Genomic DNA, 24,497 nt, shown 5'->3' with positions numbered 1-24,497 from the left:
CCAAATTTAAAGGAGTTCAGGTCCAATTCAGAATGGGATGTTAATAGTATTGATGTCTAATAGTATTGGAGGAAGTTGCTTACTTCCCCCCAGTTCAAAATTCACCAGCATCTCTGAGAGCCAGCATAGTGTAATGGTTAAGAGCGATGGATCTGGAGAATCGGGTTTGATTCCCCACTCCTCCACATGAGCGGCGGACTCTGATCTGGTCAACCTGGTTGGTTTCCCCATTCCTTCACATGAAGCCAGCTGAGTGATCTGGGGCTAGTCACAGTTCTCTCCGAACTCTCTCAGTCCCATCCACCTCACAAGGTATCTTTGTTGTGGGGAGAGGAAGGGAAGGAGGTTGTAAGCTGGTTCGATTCTCCTCGAAAGGTAGAGAAAATCAGCATATAAAAACCAACTCTCCTCTTCCTCCTCTTCCTCCTCCTCCTCCTCTTCTCCTCCTCCTCCTCCTCTACTTAATTGGCATTCCATCAACAGTCTAAATGGAATAGTCCAGGCTCAGGGTGAACAGAACTAGGCTATAATGATAGATTTCAATTTTAAGTGACTTAGGGAGCAACTCAGTTGATTACCGTGATGCTCATACGCTCAACTTCTCAACTATTCTGTTATCCACATAGAGAGGCAACACTAGAGCATGTTGACTATAGCTGTGCAAACACTGTCCAGTTCAAAATGCCATGTTGTCTGCTTCAACCTGACCTGACACTGGGGAATGGGATATTGCTAGTGGAACAGGTTGAACAAAATTTAAACTTTAGAAAGTTTTAAAATATTTTTCAGTTTGTGTAGGAAAATTATTATTTTTCGTTCCTAATATTGTGTAATACAGATATAGACAGGCAACTGTGCTGTGTACTAGAGTTAATAAAATGTTGATAGAATAGCAAGTAAAAAATGTGTTGTTTATTATAATTTAATTTTCACTTCTATATATGCTGTCAAGGGAACAGCAACAAGATGTAATTCTGAGAAGCTAAAAAGTAAGCAGATGTCAGCCTGGATTTCTTATAGAAAATACTTGAGTTCACAGGTATGTAAGAGAGAAGAAGATTTGATTTTTATATGCCGACTTTCTCTACCACTTACGGGAGACTCAAACCGGCTTACAATCACCTTCCCTTCCCCTCCCCACCACAGACACCCTGTGAGGTAGGTGGGTAGGGTTGCCAGGTCCCTCTTCTCAACCGGTGGGAGATTTTGGGGGCAGAGCCTGAGGAGGACGGGGTTTGGGGAGGGGAGGGACTTCAATGCCATAGAGTTCAATTGCCAAAGCGGCCATTTTTCTCCAGGTAATCTGATTTCTATCGGCTGGAAATCAGTTGAATTAGCAGGAGATCTCCTGCTACTACCTAGCAGTTGGCAACCCTATAGGTGGGGCTGAGAGAACTCTACCAGAGCTGCGACTTGCCCAAGGTCACCCTGCTAGCTTCATGTGTAGGAGTGGGGAAACAAATCCAGTTCACCAAACTAGCCTCCGCTGCTCATGTGGAGGAGTGGGGAATCAAACCCGATTCTCCAGATCAGAGTCCACTGCTCCAAACCACCGCTCTTAACCACTACACCACGCAGGCTCTCTATATCACGCAGAGACTTCGGTGGTTTTAACTGTAATTCTTATGGTGTGGGTTTTTTTTTTTACCCCCCCCCCCTTTTATCACTAGGTCAACCCTCTTAATTTGGTGATTCCCTTTCTAGATGGATGGAATTAATGGTTTGTAGTGGGTAGAGATACATGCGAGCAGCATAGAAACAGAAAGTGCTTCTCTACATAATGTTTGCTAAACCTTTTTTTGTGGCCAGAAAAAGAAGATTGGCTGTAACTCAGTGGCAGAGCACCTACTTGGGTGTCAGGAGTTCTGTATTCATCCTTGGCTTCTACAGTTTAAAGATCCTCCAATAGCAGAGATTGGGAAGGACTTTTCTCTGCCCGAAACAGGGCTAAGATGGACTAGTGGTCTGATTGCTCTCTTTAAGTATTTGAAGGGCTGTCACTTAGAGGAGGGCAGGGAGCTGTTCCTGTTGGCAGCAGAGGATAAGACTTGCAAAAATGGGTTTAAATTGCAGGCGGAGATATTAGGGTGAAATTTTTTACATTAAGAGTTGTTCGACAGTGGAATCGGCTGCCGAGGGAGGTGGTGAGCTCCCCCTCACTGGCAGTCTTTAAGCAGAGGCTGGACAAACACTTGTCAGGGATACTCTAGGCTGATCCTGCATTGAGCGGGGGGTTGGACTAGATGGCCTGTATGACTCCTTCCAACTCTGTGATTATGTGATAACATATTAGGAAACATTGAAAAGGCTGAGCTCTTTGTGTTCCTCATTATTGAACTAATTTTGATGTATGCCAGTATCTTTTTAAAAAAACAACAACACTACAATTTAACAACAAAGTACACAGTGTGTTAAGAATGATGTTTTATGGAGCCAGCCTGCTGGTAGAAGGGGAAACCTTTTGGCATTCACAGTTTCTTACAGCTAACGTTGAATGGCAGGAATAAGGCCGCAGAGGCTGAAATGCTCTAAATTCCAAGTTCATTAGCATTTCTTGGTGCCACAGATACATAAATTACGTTAGAGAATGTTAGAGGGTGATATGATAGAAGTGGTTGGCTAACCACACAGATGTAATTTTTGTTAAAGCATGATATAATTTAAAGAATGATATAATTTATTGCACAGTTCTCTCTCTCTCTCTCTCTATATATATATATAAATGCCTCACTGAAAAATTGTGCACGAGCCTGCTTTCACTCACTGACACATCAATTGTGAACCACTGCAGTGAACATTTAAGAAGCACCCTCCTTGTTTGTAATTCCTCTATTAATCTGATTTTTGTCTAGTTCCCTAAATGCAGCTATTAGCGGTTGCATGGTATTTAAGCACTGAAGGTTTAGAAAATGGGTAAGATAGCCATGCATTAGCACAAGCTTCTTTTGCCCATCATGTATAAAGATTGGTGTTGGGACCCAATGTAATGATAGTGACTCCTAAGACCTGGAGGTCTCTTGGACCCCCTGCCTAATAGTTATGAAGCCTAGAGGGAGAACCATTCAGGTGAGGGGCACAAGCATGCATATCCACCTTCCAAATTTGTTTGCTCACCCAAAGAGACCCACTGGAGAGAACAGAGGGCACAGTCTGAGTTCATTCAATGTTACCACAGTGCTGGTTTCCAAAATAAAACACAATTTCTATAAATTCTTTGTAACATTACTTGGCAGGTGGAAGGGATATGCCAGAAAGCGGGCTCCGTTGAAGACTTAGTTATCTTTGAACTTTGCTAGATCGGCATATGGGTATATCCAGCATGGTGTAGTGGTTAAGAGTGGTGGTTTGAAGGGGCAGACTCTGATCTGGAGAACCGGGTTTGATTCCCCACTTCTCCACATGAGCGGCAGAGGCTAATCTGGTGAACTGGATTTGTTTCCCCACTCCTACACACGAAGCCAGCTGGGTGAGCTTGGGCTAACCACAGCTCTCTTAGAGCTCTCTCAGTCCCACCTATCTCACAGGGTGTCGGTTGTGGGGAGGGGAAAGGAAGCTGATTGTAAGCTGGTCTGATTCTCCCTTAAGTGCTAGATCGGCATATAAAAACCAATCTTCTTCTTCTCCTTCTCCCTTTCCTTCTCCTATTCCTTCTCCTTCTAATTAAAGCTGCCTTCTGCTGATTCAGCCCATTTGCTCCATCTAGCTCAGTATTGTCTACTATGACTGGCAGCAGCTCTCAAGCCGATAAAGGGCTTTCCTAGCACGGGCTACTAGAAATCCTTTAACTGGAGAAGCTAGGGATTGAACCAGAGGCCTTCTGCACGTACAGCCTGTGAACAGCCCACCAAGCCATGGCCCTCTTCTCCAACACCAGTGTTTCCCGAAGCTATTCTCATTAGTCTGTGATTCTTGATACCTCTGGATTTCCTCACAGTCATAGGGGGCAGTCACCTGTGGATTTATGCACAGGCCTCCTAACCATTCAGCTAGGTGATTAGAGGATTGTCCGTTTTTCCTGGGCAATCCCCTACATTCTGCAGAGTGTGAATCACGCTCCACTACCCATGGACAAAACTAGATGTGGTGTAGGGGAAGGTCTGCATGCATTTATAAGCATGTCTGCATTGTTTGCATCTAAAACAGCTGAGGGAAGGAGACTCTAAAAACAATGGCATGCAGGCTATATGCTCCATTTTGTTTTAAAGGAAACCTGCCCTGCTTCGTGCATGGGTAGATAAGTATAAATATATGTGAATCTCCCTGGCATGTCTAGTTTGTGCTCAGAGCTCTCTCTGTGCACCTGCTTCCACCATGAGTTCTGCTAAAGCTCAGATCCCTTCCATGCCTCAGTGCCTCACAGGCTCCCAACTTGGCCAGAAATGTGCAAGTGGCTTATATGCTGGAATGGAAGTTGTGAATATGAAGCTTGGAAGGAATTAAACATCTAACTGTTGTCACGATGGGTTGAAGTTGGATCCATCAGCTGAGCTGCTCCAAATTCCTCTTGGCTTTGGTTGAGGCTCAATTTACCATGGAGCATGTATTTTGTCAAGCATGCAGATCTGTTCTTCTGGAGACCTTGCGTTTAGTCGTATCCTTCCCCACCAGGGATCACTCCACAGCTCAGTCTTGCTGGACCTTGGCTAAGCTCCATCTACCTAAACTGTCTCCAGCTGTGTTCTGCTCCATTTGGTCCCTGGCCTCCCAGAAGCCCCACCAGAGGAAGTAGAACAGCCAGCTTGCCAACTCAGCCCTTCAACCTGGCATGTTTTCTGATCTGGCCAAGTCTCTTGCATAGATTCCACTTAACGCCCCATTTTGTAAATCCTCTTGTGTCCACTCATGCTTGGAAACTAACCGTGACACTTCTTGATCAATGTTAAGGATTTCAGATTTCCGTTGTAAAGCTCTTTTCCAGATTCTCTCTCTCTCTCTCTCTCTCTCTCTGTGTGTGTGTGTGTGTGGTACACACACGTACATGCTCTCTTGATTCATGACTACTAGCTTTTGATGAATGTCTGTTCCTTGCATCAAGGAAACACATCAGTAAATTGAAGGATAGCTTTTCGTGGTTGGGTTCTGTAACATTATGAGATATCTCATGCTGCATTTGGACAATTTAATATGTATATTAAATTTACTGTTGCTTTGAAGATCCCAGCTGTTTGATATTAGCCTTTAATAGATGGTATCTTTATGCGTAGATGACAGCAACATTACAGCTGTCGGTTCTTATCCCTTCCCTCTGTGAAGTTGAAAAACCATTGTGTAAACACAGTCTAGCTTACTCTGTTAGCCTCAACCTAACACTTCATGCTAAATTTAGCTTTGGGCTATCAATGGTTGGAGTTTGATCCACAGTGCTTTCTTTCTTTCCAGTAACCAGCATTTGAAACATTGTAGAATTGGGCTCTTGTAAAAGTTGGTCATCCTTGTAAAAGTTGATTTGTATATCTTTGCAAATTATAGGCAGACCCGTTTGCCTTCTCTCCTTTACATGGGATTTTGCACAGATTCTGGAACGTTGGTCGGTAATTGTTTCCTGGGAAAGAATTCCTAGGGTTGTAGTGGCTAGCTCGATGAAGAATGTCAACACAGCATATGCCGCAGCAATGAAAAAGGCAAACTCCCATACCAGTAAAACAGCCAGGATTGTAACATCCCTGATTTAGATCTGTGGTGCGACCTCCTTTGCAGATAACTAAAAAAAACAACCCAATATTCCAGAGAAGGAAAAAGGGCAAAGGGGGCAACCAAGATGATTAAGGGCTCGGAACACTTTTCCTATGAGGAAAGGCTGAACAGCCGGGAACTCTTCAGTTTAGAAAGGAAATGGCATGGAGGGAGCAGTAGAAGATGATAGAAGTTTATAAAGTGATGCATAGACTAAGGAAAGTGGATAAAGAGAACTGTTTCTCCCTCTCCTGAAATACTAGATTCTGGGAGGGCACCCAGGGAATCTGATGGGCAATTGTTTCAGTACAGACAAAACTAAACACTTTACAAGTAATTAAGTTTTGTAATTCACTGCCAGTAGATGGGGCGATAGGGTTGCCAACCTCCAGGTAGTAGCTGGAGATCTCCTGTTGTTACAACTGATCTCCAGCCGATAGAGGTCAGTTCACTTGGAGAAAACGGCTACTTTGGCAATTGGACTCTATGGCATTGACGTCCCTCCCCTCCCCAAACCCCGCCCTTCTCAGGCTCTGCCCCAAAAACCTCTCGTTGGTGCAAAGAGGGATCTGGCAACCCCATGTGGAGATGGCTACTAGTAGATGGGTTTAAAAGGAGATAGGGCAGATTCATAGGGTTGCCAACTGCCAGATAGTAGCAGGAGATCTCCTGCTGATCTCCAGCCGATAGAGATCAGATCACTTGAGAAAAATGGCTGCTTTGGCAATTGAACTCTATGGCATTGAAGTCCCTCCCCTCCCAAACCCCACCATCCACAGGCTCCGCCCCAAAAATCTCCTGCCGGTGGTGAAGAGGGACCTACCTGGTAACCCTACAGATTCATTGTAGGATGGGTCAATGAATGGCTTCTAGCTGTGACAACTTAAATACTAGGGCTAGGAGGCAACATGCAAAGGGGAGGGTCTTGGTCTCTGTTGCTGGTCTACGGCAACTGGTTGGCCAGTGCGTGAAACAGGATGGTGGACTAGATGGACCATCTATCTCAGGGATGTCAAACATAAGGCCCTCGGGCCAGATCCAGCCCCTTGAGAGCTCTTATCCGGTCCGCGAGGCAGCTAAGACAGCCACCCCCACTCTAGATCTGGGCTGGCGAGGCATGGCCCAGCACAACCAAGTGACATTTATGTCATATCCCGCCCTCATAACAATTGAGTTCGACACCCCTGAACTATCTGATCCAACAGGGCATCTCAGCTGTAATTAGAAATACTACTGTATTGTGGCATGATGAAACTGCCAAGTTCCAGTCCCTGTGTGCAAACATTTCCTATTACCACCTGGAATGGACGTTGTGTGTGAATTTCTACTATACAGAGTACGTTTTCCCCTTCCAGCAGAAAACCTTTACATACAGCCCCTGCTTAGAATTGCAGGCATTGCCTTTTCAGCGGTTGTTTAAAATAAAAAAAAGAGAGAGAGAGTCCTCTTTCAATCATAAAATCTTCAAACCGTAACGTTGCTTTTTCTTTTTTTTAATGCCACATATCCTTATTGAGAGGGGGGGAAATTGCGCCCTTAATTCAAAGGGAATGTTGCCCTGTGAGCCAGAACTCAATAAAACGTATGAGGAAAAAAACGTGGAAAAGGGCAAGCAAAGAAAATCAAATTGCAGTGTGTGAAACGATTTAAGGAGGGGCCTGGGGAATACATAATCTCCAAACTGCCAAGTTAGAGCACGTATAAAATATACAAACAAGCCCGATATTTTTCCCAGTTGATCTCATTATGGGGTATGCTTGGGATAGATAAATTCTGTTAGAATGCATTAGGGCTGGATTTTCAAGGAAACAAGTCAGATGTAATATGTTTAGCTGATTCCATCTTGTTTTGATACATCAGCTCCCTACCACCACCACCACCCTTCTTAAGACTCAAAAGAAATGCATTTCTAAAGCCAAATGGCTTGCTTTGCCTCGAGCTTTAAAAGCAGAGGCAGCTTGGTGCGTTCCACCTGATTTGGGGAAGAACGGGTGCTTGTAATGTTTGCATGCTCTTAATTTTCCTGTGCTGGAGCGCAGCAAAGTCGGTGGCGTTTGGTGTTTAACGGCCATTTGCTCAAAAGGCTCTGAATCAATTTTAGGTGCGGTACTAATGACTTCACTTGCACAATGTAATTTCTCCTTATTTCGCAGATCTTTTAAATTAGCCTGGACATTTGTAATGATTTTATAAAGTGTGTGTGTGTATTTTAAATCTCCCAATGTAGAAAAGCAGAGAACCCAGTAGGAGGGTGGTCCAAGAAGAAAGTGAATAAAATAAGTACCGTTCTTGAATACTGTATGCACAACAGTAAAACTGCAATAAATAGCCATGTGAATAGCTAAAGTTAGCCACGACAACTTGTGATATTTCCCAGAGGGATCTGTGAACGCAAATGTGATGGCTGACTAGATGTATCTTTGGTGTGATCCATTAGGGCTGTTCATACGTTCTCATGGATGCCCTGTGCCACATTTTAGGTGGTTAATGTATGGACATACAAAGCTGCCTTATGCAGGGTCAGATGAGGGACGGTCAGGTCCCAGCCCTCGACCCTGATGGTCAGGGTTTTTGGACTCTTGGAAGGGCGGCTTGAAATGTTGGGGCCATCAACTTGTTCACATGCTTAATAGCTTCTTCTTCTAAGGCTCTTCGATATGGCTGCTTGTTAGACTTACCTGGTCCTTTTGCTCCACCGGCGGGAGCTCTTCACCTCGCGTCAACTGCGCAACCCGCGTGACGCGCCTACGTCACTTTCGGGTTTACTCGGAAGCGACACGGATGCTCTAGCAATCTCTGCCGAAACTCTATGGTTTCCATATGGGCGCGTCACGCGGGCGCGCGTGCACGCGTTGCCCACCGGCCCTCAGGTGGTTGGCGGGCAGCCCGGTGGATTGGCGGGATTTTACCTGTCACCACCGGGCACTTGGCAACCCTACTCCTTGTGCTATTTCATAAGTAAATTTAAGATGGGATGGGAATCGACAATCTGGTGTTAGAACCTCAGCTACATTTTGCATTAAGTGCATAATTTCCAAGAGTTTTAAAATATTTTTGGGTTGTTGGGGGAAGGGAGTAGACCTTCTGCTCAAAGTCACTTGATCATGACTGCACACATTCATGGATGGGACAGTCAAGAGCGCCTCTCCCTGTGATCTTATTTCCCAGGCAGGAACATGTGGGTACATTTCTTCCCTCAGGACATGGAACTCCAGAGTGGAGAGCCAGCATGGTTAAGAGCAGTGGTTTGGAGCAGTGGACTCTGATCTGGAGAACCAGGTTTGATTCCCTTCTTCTGCACATGAGCGGTGGAGGCTAATCTGGTGAACTGGACTTGTTTCCCCATTCCTACACATGAAGCCAGCTGGGTGATCTTGGGCTAGTCACAGTTATCTCCGAACTCTCTCAGCCCCCCCACCTCACAAGGTATCTGATGTGGGGAGAGGAAGGGAAGATGATTGTAATCCGGTATGATTCTCCCTTAAGTGGAAGAGAAAGTCGGCATATACAAAGCAACTCCTCCTCCTCCTCCTCCTCCTCTTCTTCTTCTTCTTCTTCCCCCCATACTGCAATCCTACTACCACAATACAGTCTGTCTCTTTAGAAACAATATATTTTTCTTTCATAATTCAGCAGATTGTATGCATCATTAGGCTCAGGGTCTGTGTTGTTTGACAAACTGTACTGGAGCCAGAGAAAATGATGCTTAGGCCAGTCACGTACACCCAGCCTAACTCACCTTGTGCTGTGTTAGTTATAACTGAGGTTGCCAGCTCTGGGTTGGGAAATACCTGGAGATTTGGGGAATGTTGCCTGAGGAGGGCGGGGTTTGGGGAGGGGAGGGATTTCAATGGGGTATAATACCGCCTTCCAAAGTGGCAATTTTCTCCAGGTGAACTGATCTCTGTCACCTGGAGAACAGTTGTGATCCCAGGAAATCTCCAGCCACCAACTGGAGTTTGGCAACCCTAGATATAAAAAGGGGTGACCCCCCCCCCCGGTCTAAGGAACTCTGAGCTCCTTGGAAGAAGTGCAAGAGACCAATGCAACAGATAAATGGTAGACTGTTTTATGCTGTGAGATTAGGTTTGCCAGGTCCCTCTTCGCCACCGGCAGGGTTTTTTTGGAGCGGAGCCTGAGGAGGGCTGGGTGGGACTGCAATGCCATAGAGTCCAATTGCCAAAGCGGCCATTTTCTCCAGGGGAACTGATCTCTATCTGCTGGAGATCAGTTGTAATAGCGGGAGGTCTCCAGCTAGTACCTGAAGGTTGGTAACCCTATGTGAGATGCCAATTGTTTAGAAGCATGACTGTCGAGAATGTCCTGATGCTACTTATACATGTTCCCCCTCTGCTTTCCAACTATTGAATCTTTGTGAAGTTACAATTTGAGACTTCTTCTTTTTAAAGGCTGAGAAACCAAACTTACAAAGATTTTTTAAAAGAAACAAACAAAAACAGATGGCTGTAGCTTTTGAAAGAGCTTTCTTAAAAAAAAAAATGTTGGGGGGGATAAGAGGGGGGGAATCCCCCACAGCCTGTTGTAGCAGCTGTAGCTTCAGATCGTGTGGAAAATGAAGGCAGATGATTCAATTTGGCCTGTGCCCCGAGTACATTTCCAAATGCTTCTGTGTGCGCGCAAGATAATGAACAAATATATTGAGATGGCACAAGATCAGTCCGAGTCGGCCGCCGCGCAAGCTGCACAAGCTCCCTGTTGGAACAAAGTAGCTTTGGTGGGTTAATGGGGGTGAGGGTCGCCGAGCCCCGCACCTTTCAGAACAACTTAAGAAAAGAATTTGTCTCCTTTTGCCCTGGGCTCCCAGTGGCACTCAAAAGGAGCTTTTGATAAATTGAAGTGTATTTATTAATAATGAGCGCGGGGCGACGGGCCTGTGAGTTGAAATTAGGTGTGGCCAATTTTTTTTTTTTTTAAAGCAAGCTTTGAGATGACACAGGCCCCGGGGTGGGGTGGGGGCGCTTAAGTCAACAGAGTTGATCTGTTATGATTAAACGTGTGTGTGTGGGGGGGGGATGAGACGATTGTATGCTGGACAAGGATTCTTGGACGAAGACGCTTCTCCATCTCTCGGCATTTCCCGTCCCTTGTGGTCCGTTCCTTTCCAAGACACAAAAAGAAGCCAGGGGAAACAAAAACAACAAAAAAAGCAATGGCAGAGAGAGGAAAGCAAAGCTGTGTTTTGCAATGAGAACCGAAGTTATTGCTGGAATGAGTTATGATATTTAATCACACTACATGATGTCCAACGGCGTGTGGTTCATAATTCTTGGCCGGGACTGCGGCTTGGGATTACCCATGAGCACCTGGAGCCTGTAAATGGGTTGGAGTCGTTCATGCCTTGCTGGTTCTCCCCTCTGGTTTCCCTTGGCCCTCTGCCCCTACCCTCTCCATCATGTTAGGCTCTGTACAGGAATGAAAAGCAAGCAGGTTTGTGTGTTCTGCATAGGGGTGCATTCACATGTCTAGGGTAGGCACTTGTGTGGCCGCTCCATTCAGGGCGCACGGTTAATCCTGATAACTGGGGAACTGCTAGCTAATCAGGGCCTGTTGCTTTCTCTGCTGTGTTCTGAGCCATGGTTAGAGCTCACAGTACCCGTCTAGACATTAGGAAGAATTTGCTAACAGTTAGAGCGGTTCCTCAGTGGAACAGGCTTCCTCAGGAGGTGGAGAGCTCTCCTTCCCTGGAGGTTTTTAAGAAGAGGTTAGATAATTCTATGACCTTAAGCAGATGATGAGAGGGAGGGCATCTTGGCCATCTTCTGGGCATGGAGTAGGGGTCACTGCGGGTGGGATGGGGGAGGTCGTTGTGAATTTCCAGCGTTGTGCAGTGGGTTGGACTAGATGACCCTGGTGGTCCCTTCCAACTCTATGATTCTGCCCATATGTTGAAAGAAAAGTATTTTGAGTTTAGAGCGTCATAATCATGTTACAGTATTTATTGAGCTGAACTGCTCTTGCTGTATCGTATCAACCTACAGCGCTCAGTATGGTATAGAAGTCAACAGTAATGAGCTTATACCACACACTCTAGGGTGGAAGTAGTTTGCAAATCCCACACAGGAATCATGCATTTCTCTAGCGAGAGATTAGCACTGTTACCATAGGCATAAAATACATGTATGGCCAAGCCGTTGGGTTGCTAGTAGGTGCCAATTTCTTATTGGTTCCCTGGCATGCCCTATCCTAGAAAACTTTCACCATAGGGTCGTTTCCCCCCCCCCTTTCTCTTCACTTTGACTATGCTGTTACATTAGAATATGAAATTATCTCTTATATCGAGCCTGTTGTTATAGTCATATAGGGGTGTCAGTGGTACACAGTGCTTTACAGAACTAGATAGACAAAGAAAAAGCTACCCTTGTCTCAAAATGTCTATCTTCATTTTGACAGTAGAGACCCCTTAGATGCAGGGGAACACTGGAGACGCAACCCAGGAGTAAATGCAGTTACACATACTTAAATTTCATTTCACTTGCTGAGAAGAAAGGGAAGGTGGATTAAATTGACTTTGAGGTGTGTGTGGGGTATGTATGTGTGCATAAGAAGACACAACTTCTTACTCCATGCATTCTTCACACTTATTTAAGTCATTTGTTCTATAGTGATTCATGCCTGCCTTGTAAATTTCTTTGTAAATTGCAGCGTATAGTAATGGTGTTTGGGTCATTTTTGCCCCAACTGCATTGAATAGGAAAGTGAAATAGGGTGGAAATGATAACATATTTCATTTTCTCACGGGTGTCTTTGCTACTGTTCTATTCCTGTACTGCCAAAGGGAAGTATTTAATAAAATGTAGATTTTTAACTCCCCTCCTTTGTTACTGGTGTCATACTCAGCACAACCCTCAAGGTTCTCCCCCCCTCCTTTTTTAATTTCTGTGAGTAAGGGTCTACTCAGCCACCACACTGATTACCAAATTCATCTTTTTTTTAATCTCTTGTGGTTAAACCACAGGCATTGTACAAAGGATCTGTTTTGAGAAGCGGTTTGAAGGAGGAGAGGGAAGTTGCGTCAGGTCATTGTTCTGGGAGGAAGCGATCCCAGGAGTAAGAAGATTTCATTGCTGAATTCACTGCCATGTTTCTGCAGACAGAAACCTAGCACAGAAGGGAGAAACTTTCTAATTTAGCTCCTTGTCTTTCTGCTCTGCCCATAGCCAAAAGTGGTATGGTCCATTCTATCACTGGTACTTTGCTGCCTCACTCTGTTGCATGTATAGATCAAGCAAGCTATAAGTCTTAAATAATTCATTGATTGTGACTCCAGCAGATTATTGGAAGGGTGATCAGAGTTGGGTGCACATTGGTATTTGTGGCAAGAAAAATACATAAAACGTGAAAGGGAAGTTTGCGTCTCTAAATGCATCAGGAAAAAAATCTGCAAAATTTCATCCCACCCTTCCAGAGTAGCACACATCATTCCCCTGTCTTCCATTTTATTCTCACAAAAACCCTACGAAGTTGGTCAGGGTGACTAAGAGAGCAACTAGCTCAAGGTTACTCAGTGAGTTTAATGGCAGGTGGGGATTTGAACCTGGGTCTTCCTGTTCCTAGTTTGATGCTCTAAAGGGAGGGGCTGTGGCTCCATGGTAGAGCATCTGCTTCAATCCCGGGCATCTCCAGTTAAAGGGACCAGGCACATAAAAACCTCTACCTAAGACCCTGGAGAGCCGCTATGAAAGTCACCCTATCTTCCAGTAGATATTCTACCAAGGAGGCTTCAGAGGTGTAAAAGTGTACAAATCAAGATAGGAGGGGAGTAATTAAACAATTTCTGGAGTCATCATGATGTTCACAATGGAGCAATATATGTGCTAGCATCTCCACTGAATCCATGGAACAAGAGCATTTCCGTGTCTCTCTTGGGCAATGAAGAAAAGGTCCATCTTAATGTTGGGGAAGTAATTGAGGTTAGATAAGGGGCTGAATAACTATCCATGACCTAAGGTTTTTAAAGTGGTTAAGAAGAAGAGCATTGTCAGTTTGAAACTCAATATCAATGAGACGTTGATGGACCACAAACTTGGCTTTCTTTAATACCAACTCTATCAGATTTTGTGGATCAATGTCATCTCCTTGCACTCGTGTGTCTTGCTTGGTGGACCAATGTCCCACATGAAAAGTGAGAAGTAGCTGCATGTGCACTTATAGCCCTTATTGTTCCCTTTGCTTTGCTGTGTGCAGCCCTTTCATGGCTGGAACCCTTGTAGCACTGAAGTGGTGGTCTAGAGCAAAGAGTTGGATCCCATTTCTCAGCAAGATCCATGGAATATGAGCCATCAAGAAAGGGGGCAGCTTCAGGAAACAAGGTTCCCCAGTACGTGCATCAGTTCCCAGATCAAGCCAAGGATGCCCTGAAACCAATACATCCCATTTAGCAAAACAACTTGTCCTCCTAGTTCAGTCCTGCATGTGTCTCATTAAGGTAATTACCAATGAATTAAGGCAGGTTGGCTCGGTGCTCTGGCAGCGGGGGTGTGGGCTCCCCTGCTGGCAGGCAGCAGGTGTAAATGAACAAGATCTGTCGAAAAGGTTGATGACCCTCTTAATTCACAGCAGCAAACAGGGGACAGAGGTACTGAAGCAAGTTTTAATAATTGATATTTACTCTGAAAGGTTAATGGCAGCAGTGATGCTTCTAATTTGCTTGCCCACGCAAGATCTTGTTAGGTCAGATTGTCTCGATTTGCTTGTGCGTGTGTGGAAATGCACTTTCCCTTTTTAAGTAAAAAAAAACTTTGTAAAGAAGGGAAGATGCTGAGAATGTTTACGAATGTTTGGGAGGAGCTGTAGCTCAGTGGTAGAGCATCTGCTTGGCATGCAGAAGGTCCCAGGTTCAATCCCCGGCATCTCCAGTTAAAGGGACTAGGCAGGTAGGTGATGTGAAAGACCTCTACCTGAGACCCTGGAGAGCCGCTGACAGTCTGAGTAGACAACCCTGGGCTTGATGGACCAAGGGTGTGATTTAGTATAAGGTAGCTTAATGTGACTGCACAAACAGCAAAAGGTAGCCCCCCAAACTCTTTAAGTATCTGATTTTAACTAATATAATAAAGCATGGTCCTGGGATACTGTTGGAATGCATATGATGCACCTGCTTTCCAAAAAGCAAGCTGGTCTTGGTCTGGTCTATCCCTGGATGGGAAATCCCCTAGGAACCTGAGGTACAGTTCCATAGCAAAAGGATGGGAAATTACAGGTTTTATCTTTCTGGGAGCAAAACCAAAATTTCTCCGTTGAAGCTCTAAGCCAGGGGTGTCGAACTCATTTGTGAGGAGGGCCGGATATAACATAAATGTCTCTCGGTTGGGCTGACTCCCCGTCCTCCCACCACCACGGAGGCCAGGTCTACCCAGCGGTTGAGTAGGTGGTAGACCTGGCCTCCGGAGGGGGATTTGGTTTTTTTTCCCTCCTCAGAGGCCAGGTCTACCGCCTAGAAAGCCAATAGGTAGACCTGGCCTCTGAGGGGGGAAAAAAACCTGTCCTCCTCCAGAGGCCAGGTCTACCACCTACCCAACCACTGGGTAGACCTGGCCTCCAGAGGCCCATAGAAGCCAATGGGTAGACCTGGCCTCCGAGACCTGGCTTCTATGGGCCTCCAGAGGCCAGATCTACCACCAGAAAGCCAATGGGTAGACCTGGCCTCCCGATGGGACTCGGTCGGAGGCCAGGTCTACCAACAGGCTTTTATGGCTGTAGACCAGGCCTCCAGATGAAGACTGGATGGGGGGGGATGGTAGGGAGGTGCGCCAGCCCCGCTGGGGCCTGGCTGTGCACGGGAAACGACTGGGGGGGGGAATGGCAGGGAGGCGTGCCAGCCCCGCCGGGGCCTGGCAGTGCCCGGGGAAATGACGAGGTGGTGGTAGAAGGGAGGGCGGCCCGTGGGGCCTGGCAGCGCCCGGAAACGATGGGGCGGGTGGAAGGGAGGGCAGCCAGGCCCCCGCAGGCCTGAGAGATAAACAAGTACAAACCAAAATAAAGTAAAATAATTAAAATGAGATGCTCCGAAACAGAGCACACCCTCCTGACGTCCACGCGCTCGGGAGACCTGAAACTCTCCCCTCTTGAAGGAATTTACTAAGATCTTCTGCAGAGTTTCCACGTTCCCTCTCCACCAAAGAGCAAGAGTCCAGTAGCACCTTAAAGACTAACAAACTTTCTGGCAGGTGCTACTGGACTCTTGCTCTTTTCTACTGCTACAGAGCTACCCTCTTCACCAAAGACATGGCAGGGGAACTTGCATACTGCTTCCCGCTTGTGGGCCCTTCTGTTGTTTCCTTTATAGGTGTAGTCAAACTGTTAACTGAAAAACAACACCCCAACAAATATATTTGTTATGGTTGTCTAAGGCATACTTACAGAAGTCCAACCAGATGCATCTTCTTGTGCTCTCTTGACATTATGTTTTTCTATGACTTAAAGGCAGTAACCTCTTTTTGTTGTGATTGTAGCTAAGATCACCCTCTTATGATCTGTTGCCTGTATTAAAGACAAAAAAGGTACCCTGTTGGTTTTTCTCCACGTTTAGAAATAATCAGGAACCAGATCTTGTGTTCATGTGAATGCCTTTTAGACATTTGTCAAAAATATATACATGTTTTAAAAATGTTCTAAGGAATTTTTCAGATTTTTGCTATCGTAGTCCCATTACATTGTTTGTTAGATCTCTCCCGATCTTATTGATTGCACTGGCTTACATTATGTAATCCTTCTTTACACAGTAAAGCTGGAGGATCCCAAATCAACTTATCTGTAAGAAGGTATAACAACAATAAGCTCCGTAAGAAGAAAATAGATAGACACAACAGACATCTTATATTAGAAAAGACATGGAGGACTTTTCAGTCCTTTTCAGCTGTCTTGATTGGTGGGATTGAGCTACACATACGGGGAGCATGCACTACCCACAATGCTCCGAGTATGCATGGTCCCCACTTTGTCTCAGTAGAGAAACACTTGTTTTCCTGCTTTGGTACATGAAAATCCATACCCTCAAAAATGTAGAATTCCATTGTGTGTGTGTGTGTGTGTGTGTTAAGTGCTGTCAAATCACTTCCTACTCATGGCGGCCTGATGAATCAGTGTCCTCTAAAATGTCCTCTCATTAACCACCATGCTCAGGTCTTGCAAACTGAGGGCCGTGGCTTCCTTTATAGAGTCAGTCCGTCTCAGGTTCAGGTTGGGTCTTCCTCTTTTCCTGCTGTTTTCAACTTTTCATAACTTGATTGTCTTTTCCAGTGACTCTTCTCATAATGTGACCAAAGCATGATAGCCTCAGTTTAGTAAGTTTAGCTTCTAGGGACGTTTCAGGCTTGATTTGATCTAGAACCCACTGATTTGTCGTTAACATGTATCAAAACCTGGAAATACACATTTCCCCATTCAACAGAAAATGGTGAGTGCATTTATTGGAAGCCTCACTGATAACATCCCTGTTCTCATTATTAGATCCCGCCAAACGTTACATCTGAAAAGGTCTCGTATGGACATTATCAAAGAAAAAACAAGCAAATTGTCCGCTTAACTATATTAAACATATATCTTAAAGGCTATTCCTGTGGCAGAGTATACTGGAGGTTTTCCCATTGGTGTCCAGACTTAAATTCCTGACCACCTCTGGCTGCCATATTTGTGGGACCATGTTGGCAACCACAGCTGTTAGTGATGTGAGCACAGCTGTTTCTCCTTACAAGGAATCTCCCTGCAGAATGACAGAACCATTTATTTTGGTTTTTTTTTAATTATCCTGCTTTTTAAAACTTGAAGTTTCTAAAGCAGGGATGACACAGAAAGTAATTTTAAAGAACATTCTCATGCCATTAAAAGTACAAGCTGGCATAATTTCTGGTTCTGAACTGATTATGAATAATACAAATAACATTTCCTCCTCCCTCTTGTTCATGAGGGAATTAAGTGAACATCTTGTCACACAAAACAAAATAACTAATGTGTTTAAACTTCTGTCTATCCTGTTTTTTATTTTCTCATTTATTCAAGTCATGTAAATAGGGTTTGCCAACTTAAAGGTGGTAGCTGGAGATCTCCTGCTATTACAACTGATCTCCAGGCGACCAAGCACCTGAAGAAATTGGCCACTTTGGAAGGTGGACTCTATGGCATTATACCCCATTGAAGTCCCTCCCCTCTCCAAATCCTGCCCTCCTCACGCTCCGGTACCCTAAATAGGTAATGCTACTCTACTGCCTTGGTGGCCATTTGAGGGCAGAAAGGCAGGCAATAAATTTTGGCAAATAAATAAATGCTGTATCACCTCATTGCGCTCCGTGTATACACTAGGCCTGAAACAATATACCTAGGGGTGCCAGGTCCCTCTTCTCCACTGGCAGGAGGTTTTTGGGGCAGAGCCTGAGGAAGGCAGGGTTTGGGGAGGGACTTTAATGCCATAGAGTCCAATTGCCAAAGCGGCCATTTTCTCCAGGTAAACTGATCTCTGTTGGCTGGAGATCAGTTGTAATAGCAAGAGATCTCCAATCATGCCAATAAATAAGGTTATGAATGAATGAATGAATGAATGAATGAATGAATGAATGAAAAAGAGATCTCCATCTACTACCTGGAGGTTGGCAACCCTAAATATACCTAAAGTATTTATCATATCATGTTACGTTCATCAGCCTTGTTCACTGTGAGCTTCTGATGTGGAGAGAGGTTCAGTTATTTGGCGCTTTCATACATGCAGTTGCCTACAAGTTATTCTGCTTTGGTTTTGTCCCTACTCCCAGAAGGAAGATACAACCTACCTACCCAACCCCCTTTTATTAATAGCGAAAACTGCTGGAAACGATGGCCTTAAAGACCCTTTTTATGTCCCGTTCTCTGCAGATGAAGGCCCCCCCGAACCGAAACAGCCGAAACAGTGAAGATGACAGCATCCGAGAGGCCACGAGTTCCCAGCGCAGCAGCTCCAGGGATTGCCTCAGCGATGTGAGTACCCTCGAGAAGCCGGTGGCGCTTCGTCTCGTGGCAATTTCATAAATCTCGCTGAACAAACGTTGGCATCCAGAGGTCACTGTGTAATAACTCCCCCCCCCCCCACGTCATGATTGAGTGTTATGGCATAAGCGGCAGAGCCTCCCTCGCAAACACTATAATCATAGCGCAAATAATACGATAAGTGAAAGATCAGAGACAGAGAAAACAAAAAATGGGATTGTTATTCCTGAGAGGGAAGATGGCTCGAGGTGGTTTCTTTGAGAAGAAAAGTGGTGAGGGGTTTATGTGTGGTTTTGTTCTGTTTTTTTTAATTGCTTTTTGTGCAGCCATTTTTTTAAAAAACTTAGCCACTGTGCCATTGATACTGGATTGCATGGATATGCTCACCTTTTTGAATTATTTATTTATCATATCAAGCTTAAAACCCACTCTACCCCGGTAAACCGGGCTTAGAGCGGCTCTTCTCTCTGAAAGGCTCTTTCTCTGAGTTAGGAGGAGGGGGAACTGGGTGTTGGAGTAGGGTTACTACCTGGATATTTGGAAATACCTGGATATTTGGAGGCGGAGTCTGCGGAGGGCGTGGTTAGGGGACTTCAAAGTGAGAGCCAGCGTGGTGTAGTGGATAAGAGCGGTGGTTTGGAGCGGTGGACTCTGTTCTGGAGAACCGGGTTTGATTCCCCACTCCTCCACGTGAGCGGCGGAGGCTAATCTGGCGAACTGGATTTGTTTCCCCGCTCCTCCACATAAATGATGCCAGCTGGGTAACCTTGGGCCAGTCACACTCTCTCACCCCCACCCACCTCACAGGGTGTCTGTGGTGGGGAGGGGAAGGGAAGGTGATTGTAAGCCGGTTTGAGTCTCCCTTAAGTGGTACAGAAAGTCGGCATATAAAAACCAATTCTTTGCAATAGAGTCCAATTGCCAAAGCGGCCATGTTCTCCAGGTGAACTGATCTCTGTCGGCTGGAGATTAGTTGTAATAGTAGATCTCCAGCTAGTACCTGGAAGTTGGCAACCCTATGTTGGGGGAAGGGAAGAGAGAGGAGAATGCCTTTCTCTGAGGAATGCAAAGTGCTGATTTTGAGTGAAATGTTATGATAAAACAAAAGCAAGCATTGGCTTAGTGGGTAAACACACAAATGGGCTTCTTTCTTTCCTTTCCCCCCCTCGAATCGCCAAGAAATCAATGGAAGTGCTGGGATAATTTCATGTGAAGGCTTTTTTGTGTTAGCAATTAGCATTTTGCCTTCATTAAAACATGATTTTTTGCTAATTAGGACCTTTCCCGTTAGGAGAGATTTAAATGACGAACAATAATCAAATGCTGGCACAAGGCATGTCTGAAACATTAAATTTAACATTTCAATGGCGAGCCGCAGTTACGTCCCAGAGAGAGTGGGTTTTCATGTTGAGTTCTATTAATGTGAAATATGCTTCATAACTAAAACCTGTCACAGGAAAAGCAGCTCACACCAGCCAAATTCAATTGGACAGTTAATTTAGCTTTAAAATTGAAAACACTACCTCTGCTTCAGGATGCAAAAAAAAGGGGGGGTGAGCCTTTGATAAGCGTAATGTATTTGCTATTAAGGCTTTCAGTGTTCATTCTCCCAAAGAAGGAGAAGGAGGTGAGGGGGGAAGGAGGGAGAGGAGGAGGAGGAGGAAATGGCTCCCACAAATGTGTTTAAAAGCTGAAAGTATTTATTAAAAATGTCAGCAGAAAAGTGCTTTTGGCAGATTAAAGCGGGATTCGGCTTGACAGCTCTGACAGGGAAATGTGACTGTGGTGTGTGTGCGCGTATGGTTGGGTGGGGGAGAATTTGCTCTACATGTTTTGAGTGTGAATGGGGTGCTATAAACAGCCTGTGTGGTTGGAGGAAAGGGGTGGGGTGGGAACCAGCCGTGTGCCTGTGATGATCTTCCAGAATTAAAAACGAAACAAAAATAAACAAGTAACTTCAGTGTACCAGGAAAGTAAAGCAGGGAGTGGAAAGATGAAACCCTTTGGGGTGAATATATCTTGGATGTTGCTTTGTGATCGTGTGCATAGTTAAATTGTGGAACTCCCTGCCCCAGGGTGTGGTGATGGCTGCCAACTTGGACGGCTTTAAGAGGGGAGTGGACATGTTCACGGAGGAGAGGGGTATTCATGGCTACTAGTTAAAATAGATGCTAGTCATCATGATGCAAACCTATTCTCTTCAGGATCAGAGGAGCATGCCGAATATATTAGGTGCTGTGGAAGACAGGCAGGATGGTGCTGCTGCAGTCGTCTTGTTTGTGGGCTTCCTGGGGGCACCTGGTTGGCCACTGTGTGAACAGACTGCTGGGCTTGATGGGCCTTGGTCTGATCCAGCAGGGCTTTTCTTATGTTCTTATGTTAAAAACAATCTCAGACATTCCTATTCTTATGCAACTACATTCAGGACAACTTTTCACTTCCATTCTCTTTCTCCCAGTCAATCTTGGTAGATACATAGCTATATGTAAGCTGAGCTGAACATACAAAACTGCCTTAGAACAAATCGGGCAGATGGTCCATCTAGCTCAGTGTTGTCTGATCTGGCAGGGCCCTCTCCCAACACCGGCTGTCTGAGATCCTTTTCAACTTCAGATGCCAAACATTGAACCTGGGACCTTCTGCATATGAAGCATGAGCTCTGCCACAGAGCCGTAGTCATAAAGCTTGGGGAAGATACAAAGCTGCCTTCTTTTGATAGAAACCCTCTGTAACTTACCTAACACACCCTCTCTAACTTTGCAGCAACCCTCTCTAACTTACAGATTGCAGTTAGTGAGTTGGCTCCAACAAGCTTTCTGATGGTGAAAAAAGAAAGAAGGGATCCCCCCTTTAACCATGAATAAAATCTGTGGGGATCAGGTCCAAAGGCCATATAGAATCTGGCCTGCAGAAACGAGGGGGGTTGGGTAAATTTGAAAAGCTGGCTGGATAAAACAGTGTCTATTGTACAATTTTCATAATTTAGTCAAAGTAGTATAAATGCATTGTTGGGAGAGGGTACTGTTTTCAAAATTGTGTAAGTTATAACCAACAAAGGTCTTTTATGCATGGGCTGGATCTCCCTGCTTGGACCTGGGTTCATCGCACATTAAAGTAAGCCGGGTTGGGGATAACTGTATGCATTGGCTTGAATGATCAGGGACAAAACTGTGTGCTAATCCAGCCATGAATACAGAAAAGCAGACTCCCAAGCTCAAATCAAGTCCCACCCCTTTAAATGCTGCTCTGTAATTGGCTTACCTCACAGAGAAGACTTCCTTCCCCCCCAGACCCAACTGCCGCATAAAAAAGCATTTTAAGAACAAAAAACAAAAAACGGAGCTATCTGAAAGAAGTGGGGGGGGGGAGAAATCCAAGCCTCGTTTTAAAAAAGCCTTTCTTTTGCTCAGAAAGAGCTCCGAGGTAGCAGGAAGCACCTGAATCCCCACCTCTTTACACACTTCTTCATGATTGGCTGTGAGAGAAGCCAATCTTCTGTTTTCCCCTGCAGGCTGCTTTGAAGAAGGGGTTGGAAAGGGTGGGGCTTGATGGTGTGGGGAAGCTCAACCCGAGAATGGAGTATGCCCTCTCTGTGACTCCGGAATGAGCCAGGATGAATGGTTTAATTCGGGCCAGAAGAGGAATGGGAAAAGCCGGGTTCGTTTTGCGTCAAAACAGCTTTGAGCTTCCAATGAATGAGATATTGTGCATACTGAAAAATTTGATCCTGGCTGAAACAGGTAATAAAGGCGTTTAAAGCGACCATGCATAACCAACACTTATGAGAAGATCATTGTGATTAAAGTGTTGGACTAGTACCTGGAAAACCCAAGTTCAAATCCCTACTCTGCTATGGAAGCTTGCTCAGCCTAACCTACCTCACAGGGTTGTTGTGAAGATAAAAGGGAGAGGAGAAAGAGGTAAGCTGCTTTGGGTCCCCACTGGGGAGAAAGGCAGGATATAAATAAAGCAAACAAATCAACTGTTTAGAACAGCAACTCTTTAAAGTGATGCGTAGGATGAGAAACTCTACCTCGAATTGAATGTTGGATTGTTGTTGTTTTTAAAGATGCAGGAAACAGTTTGTGAGGACAGTCCACTTATCTGTAGCTCTCAGTGTCCAAGCGAGATGCCTTTTTAAAAATTCATTACAAAGCTGGTACCCCTGACACATGCCTGGAAGCCAACCTGTCTAGCTATTGTAAAAAGCAGCAGCTACTTCTCCAAAATAAGATTATTTTTTTTCTGTTCTCCCTTACGCAGTTAGGCATGGGGTATTAAGAGAGAATTAAGAAGCAAACCATTCCCTTGCCTATTTGATCGTTTTGATCAAAACGAAATAGGGGGGAGGTTTGGGGGATGGCCCCGGGAGGGAAAGAGGGTGTTCTGTTTTGCCTCCCCCTCCTCCCCCACCCCTCCTTGTTCCATAATCGCCCTAATCTTTTCTGATGTCCTGCACAGTGTAAAAAATCCACACAGAGCCTTATATAATGGCTTTTAAAAAAGGGTTTATCTTTTTCTTGACCCATCAGCTTAAGAACTGCCTGCGTTTTTTAATGGATTTTCTCCGTCACTAAATTGAATGGATCGTTCCTCATTATCATTTAAATAGGACCCTCATTCCCCACAAACACTGAACATTTGAATGTGGTGGTAGAGCTCTGTTAATTTGAAATGTATGGAAGCTGGGGTGGGTAGGGGGGGTGAAACAGGAGGAGAAGGCAGCCGCGTGGAGTGCGGAATTGCTGGATGTAATTGTCATGGATTCTCAATTTTGTCGCCCCCAAGATGGGAAAATAGACTAATAATTGTCTCCCAGCTCTGGTGGAATAGTTGCCCTAGTTAGCTGAAGCTAACACTCTAATTGTCATGGGGGCATCTAGATGAATGAGGATGTATGCAGGGCACAGCAAGGGCTAAATTGAGTGATATACTAAGGCAAAGAGCAAATTGGCAATTATGGGCCCAGCCGAAAAGGTTGGCAGGTGTGCTGCGTTCTCCTGAGCCCTGAGGGGGAAATTGGAAATATAAAATATCAACCATAAATACCAGCTGATTAGGAAATATGTTGCAAGAGGTGCTGGCCACTTCCGAGGTGTTTTTTTTTTAACTGTGTTTTTTTTCCAAGCCTGGGGGGGGGGGGGGTTGATTTAATGTCCAAAGAAATAATTACGTCAGCCACTAGTGAGTCAATTTTAGGGCCTTTTCTCTTGCTTGTTCCGGCTCTCTTCCCGCAGGTCGAAGAAAGTGGCTTTTAAAATGTTACTGGAGGTGGGGAGAGAAGGGGGGAGTCTTATCTGGAGGGGGCAGAAAGCGCAAATGACAAAGGGCTTCCTCCCATTCTAAGCAAATATTAATGGATTAGCGTTCCGCTCATTTTATGGCACAGATGAAAATCCTCTTTGGCGACGCCTGGATTATGGGAGAGTCTCCTTAAGTTACTCGCGAGAAGTCTGTGTCTGTAAGTGCTGCTATTCATGCTTTATCAGGCATCTTTCTGTCCTTTTCTCATTATCCCACTCTCAGTAATCTATTGCTCCCTGCTAGGGCATGTCAAAGGAAGCCGTTGTGAATGTCACAAGATCTACATGTTTTGGAAATAATTGAACCACTTCTAGTGGCAGCAGGGTTGCCATCTCTGGGTTGGGAAGTTCCTGGAAATGGAAGTTCCTGGGGTGGAGCCTAGACAGGGTGGGGTTTGGGGAGGGACTTCAGCAGGGTATAGTGCTATAGCGTCCACCTTCCAAAGCAGCCATTTTTTCCAAGGAACTGGTCTTGGTCATCTGGAGATCAGTTGTAACAACAAGAGATCACCAGGTGCCACTTGGAGGATGGCAGCCCTACTTGTG

The 24,497-nt window shown here is 45.1% G+C and overlaps 1 protein-coding gene across 14 annotated transcripts in view; it reads left to right on the top strand.

Moving 5' to 3' along the window:
• Positions 1–24,497, top strand: part of FBRSL1 (fibrosin like 1) — an 823,361-nt gene that overhangs the window by 353,116 nt on the left and 445,748 nt on the right. For all 14 annotated transcript variants that reach the window (XM_056859856.1, XM_056859849.1, XM_056859860.1 and 11 more), the window contains exon 3: positions 18,538–18,639. In XM_056859856.1, the coding sequence (XP_056715834.1) occupies positions 18,538–18,639 (102 nt within the window). The remainder of the gene's footprint in view (positions 1–18,537; positions 18,640–24,497) is intronic.

Source organism: Euleptes europaea, chromosome 13, assembly GCF_029931775.1.
Source record: "Euleptes europaea isolate rEulEur1 chromosome 13, rEulEur1.hap1, whole genome shotgun sequence".
Taxonomy (NCBI): domain Eukaryota; kingdom Metazoa; phylum Chordata; class Lepidosauria; order Squamata; family Sphaerodactylidae; genus Euleptes; species Euleptes europaea.
This window is presented reverse-complemented; position numbering and strand designations above follow the sequence as displayed.